Source organism: Linderina pennispora (assembly GCF_002104995.1).
Source record: "Linderina pennispora strain ATCC 12442 chromosome Unknown DL89scaffold_87, whole genome shotgun sequence".
Lineage (NCBI taxonomy): Eukaryota > Fungi > Kickxellomycota > Kickxellomycetes > Kickxellales > Kickxellaceae > Linderina > Linderina pennispora.
This window is the reverse complement of record NW_024468335.1, coordinates 3,610-7,902: the sequence shown is the minus strand read 5'-3', so window position 1 is coordinate 7,902 and position 4,293 is coordinate 3,610. Positions and strand designations below refer to the sequence as shown.

At 49.6% G+C, this 4,293-nt stretch overlaps 1 protein-coding gene across 1 annotated transcript; it reads left to right on the top strand.

The window, feature by feature from the left end:
* Window positions 1–2,563: 2,563 nt before the first annotated feature.
* DL89DRAFT_176685 (uncharacterized protein) lies at window positions 2,564–3,845 on the top strand. Its single transcript, XM_040883854.1, has one exon. The coding sequence runs from the start codon at window positions 2,703–2,705 to the stop codon at window positions 3,561–3,563; it is 861 nt and encodes a 286-aa protein (XP_040739287.1). The 5' UTR covers window positions 2,564–2,702; the 3' UTR covers window positions 3,564–3,845.
* The last annotated feature ends 448 nt before the right edge of the window (window positions 3,846–4,293 follow it).

Here is a 4,293-nt window from a genome sequence, read left to right as displayed (position 1 = left end):
TGGATCACGATGCTGTATAAACCAACCATGTGGCTGTGGCTGCCCTGCTTGCCGCTACGCACCACCACCTCCTTGCTGCTGCCCGCCACCACCACCGCCGCCATGCTGCTGTGGTTGCCCTCCCTGCTGCTGCCAGAACCCTTGCTGTTGCCAGAACAACTGCTGCTGCCAGGATAATTGCTGCTGCCAGGATCCTTGCTGTTGCCAGAACAACTGTTGCTGCCAAAACCCATGCTGGTGTCAGAACCCGTGTTGCAATTGCTGTGGTGATGACAGTGGCCACAATGGCAAAAAGAAGCTATCGCATGGAGGCACTCACGCTTTAGCCGGAAAGAAAGGCAAGCACAAGTGCAAGAAGAGCCATGGTAGTCAGCGCGACGCAGACGATGGCGATGAAGAGTAAACAGGCATCGCTCACTGGTCAATCTCCGATTTTTTGTCGGCTTCTGCTCCATATGGATTTCTGATATTGTTTCAAGCCTTAATATTTTTCATATTCACTTTTGATATTTTTATATTCTAACAACCATACCCTAGCCTTGTGTCGTGAATACTCCACGTTATAGTGAATGCTGTGCTGTATTTTGGCCAATGTGGTAGTACCAGCAGCCGCTTTGGGCTGGCGATGCAGCCCCCATCCCATGTTTTGCAATGCAAACAACTGCCACAATAGGAACGAATTATCTTAGATACTACGTGTAGGCGGTCCCTGGGAAAAAGTGTACGCTCGTATTTGCGCTACAATTTCCAGCACTTTCATCTATTATATTACTACAACCAGGGTGCAGGGCCCACACCTACTGAGGAGATTTTCGCATGCCAAATCGTTAAATAATGAACCAATATGCTCTATCCATGGTGCAGGACCCAATACAGAAAATCGGTATAGCATGTTACAATTTCATGGCCATGGCAAACAACCCGGAGATAGGGCATCAGACAGAATATTCATGCCTACTTGTGCACTACACATCACTTGAACACTGTATAAATTCAGCTCTGTGCCTTAGAATCCAGCAACAGTCAACCCGCGACACGCAACATCAATTCCATTGCATTTGACCTCATCTCCCCTTCTCATTTTTCACGCACAGCATCGACACTACCATTTTACAGTTCCAGAAACAAGATGCAAAGATCATCACTTATCGCTCTTCTGGCGCTTCTTGCTTTTGCTGTTGTCTCACTTGCCGATCCAGCTGTCTCCCAGGTCAAGGGAAAGGCGCATGCCTACAGTCCAGATGTTTCTCACGAGAAGGCGGCTTCCATAGCCCCTTCGAAGACAGCAGATCCAGTTATCTTTGTCAGACATGCCAAGGCACTCTGCGATGGTGGATATTGCCATAGTGGCGGGCCGTGCTGTGGTAATGGTGGTTGGGATGGGTACGCTAGATGCGGAGGGTGTGGCTCTGGAGGGCATTGCTGTAGCAACGGATATAATACCTGGGGCGCTCCTGGTGTCGAAAACTTTGGCTATGCCGGCTATGGACCATATGGTCCACATAACGGATATGGTCCATACAACGGATACGGTCCATACAACGGATACGGTCCATACAACGGATACGGTCCATACAACGGATACGGTGGATATGGTCCATATGGCGGATATGGGGGGTACGGACCGTACGGCGGGTATGGCGGATACGGGGGATATGGTGGTAATGGTGAGTGCTGCTGCCAATCCCAGTGCTGTCCACCTTGCTGTACAACAGTCCTCCACACTGTTGTTCACCAAACTTGCTGCGCCGAGCCTGGTAACTGCTGCTGCAATGGCGGCTATGGCGGCTATGGCGGCTATGGTGGTGAGGGTGGTGAGGGTGGTTACTAATAAGCTCTGTTTGTGCATTAACAATATCTTTTTTCTATCCCAGCTCCCTTATTTCGATCCACTATTGGCGCGTTTCAGCTTTCTTGGTACTTCCATTATTCCTAGTCATTTTTTGCGAAAATTTAAAACATGGAACTAGGGCCAAGAGACCACTAGCTCTATTCCTTGTAGCCTCTTGAGTCTACTTCTAATCTTACTCTACTGCCATGTCTTGATCACCGTAAACGCGCTGAGACGTCCAACACACTTGTTTTTGCTCGAAATCTACTCTTAGCCTCCACAGAACAAATTCCTCAAAGGACCCTGCTCACGGTTCCAGAATATTTCTCCCTTACGCGTTTTTGAATGCACACTGTGGAGTCCGTGCATCCTGAACTAGGAACACAGTATGAGTGACAAGATAGGTGTGGGTGGGAATTATCCAAGTCCTATTCACGCAACTTCAATTCTCAACACGCTTGTCTACGGCCTGGGTTCCCCACAAAATATGAGCGATATGCCTGTCTTATCCACTGTTTCGATGCACCTCCATAGACTGCGCCAGTTTTGCTGGGTCGTGTGCAAAGTGGGTGGCCAGTGTACCGGGATTTGAAGCGGATGGGAACACGTATATAACTTGGCTGGTATGGCGCAACTCCCTTACCAAGTCTATCTCCAATTCACTAGTAACAGCATTCTGTTATACTCTACTTAGCTCTGTTCTTTTCATTCCCAGTAATTCATTGGATTCACACGCTCAGCAGATTCCAAAAACTATTTTGCTACACTACCGCTGCCATCGTCTTTCACTGCATAACCTCCACACAATCAACCAGCCTGCTTCATTAAGCAATCTATACATTTACAGATTTGCTAAAGTATACACGCAAAAATGCAGACGCCAAGTCTCCTGCTAGTGTTTACCTTCCTTGCGATACTTCTGGGAGTTGCTACATCTCAACCGGCATCTGATCAGAACAGGAACAGTGCACCGCTCATCATCACCCCACATCAGGCAGCGGCAGTGGCCCACCCGGGTCCTCTGCAGCAGCTCCTGCAGCCGCAATGTGCAAAGATCGACGAACCTCATGTCGAGCCTGAGAATTCTCCCGCCACCACCCCTTCAGTTTCTCTTCGCTCTAACCCCATCTCGCCCCTTTCTGCTCTACACACTCAGGCTAAGGACCTCCACTGTTGTGGTTGTTGCAATGGATGTGGCGGCTGTGGTGGTTGTTGTAATGGGTGCGGTGGATGCGGCGGCTGTGGCGGTTGCGGCGGTTGCGGATGCGGCGGTTGCGGATGCGGCGGCTGTGGTGGATGCGGTGGATGCGGTGGTTGTGGCGGTTGCTGCAATGGCTGTGGTGGATGCGGTGGATGCGGTGGTTGTGGTGGATGCTGCCGCGGTTGCGGTTGTGGTGGATGCGGTGGCTATGGAGGCTATGGCGGTTGCGGCGGTTGTGGTCAGTGTGGTGGTTGCGGAGGTTGCGGCGGCTGCGGTCAGTGTGGTGGGTGCGGTGGATGTGGTGGCTATGGCGGTTTATGGCGGTTATGGCGGCTGTGGCGGGTGTGGGTGCTGCCGTGGTGGATGCGGTGGATGTGGTGGATGCGGCGGCTGCGGATGCGGCGGATGTGGTGGCTGTGGCGGATGCGGATGCGGCGGATGCGGGTGCGGTGGTTGCGGATGCGGTGGATGTGGTGGCTGCGGTGGCTGCTGCCGTGGCTAATAAGATACGCTCTACTCGCGACCAGCTAGTTCCAGAAATACGGACAGTGTTGCTACCACAAACTCTCATTTTTATCATTAGAGGCAATACTTCGAAATCCGGCTATTTTCTACAAACCGATTTTGTCATCTCCTTATCATCGGTACTTGTGTCGATGGCAGGGATCATTATCACCAAGCCTCGCTCACTTCACTTCAGTCTTTTCTTATATCACGCATAGTTCATTAATATTTTGTGAATCTATTATAATATTAGCGCTATCCAAATCCTTTTAGGGCCCACATTGTCACACTTTCCACCTAGAATTCCGCTGATTCATTATGTGGTAAAGCTAGTTTTGATTTATATGCCGGTGATGGATCAGTTAAACAGCCTTTCTTGTTCGATAAATTGGATACCAGATATTCTCGCAGATTATTTGAATAGGAATTTAATAGCATGTGCCTTAATATTGGGTTTTGAGCTCCCACAGCGGCCTCATTAGCGTAGAGTTGACCCTGAGTATGCCCTATGGATATTGTCTTCCCACATGTATTAAAAAAGTGTGGATTACCCACAGACTGCTGATTACTCCCACATATTAAACCCCCTCATCAAACAAAGGTACACCCAAAGTCTGATATTATGTGGGCAATATATCATTGGAGAGTGAATTAAATGCGGAGATATGCGACCCGCCTTTTCTCCCACCCAATGGGGTAATATATAGACAAGTGAGGTTTAGTTGCCTCTGGTTGGCAGCTACGCAACCCTATATAA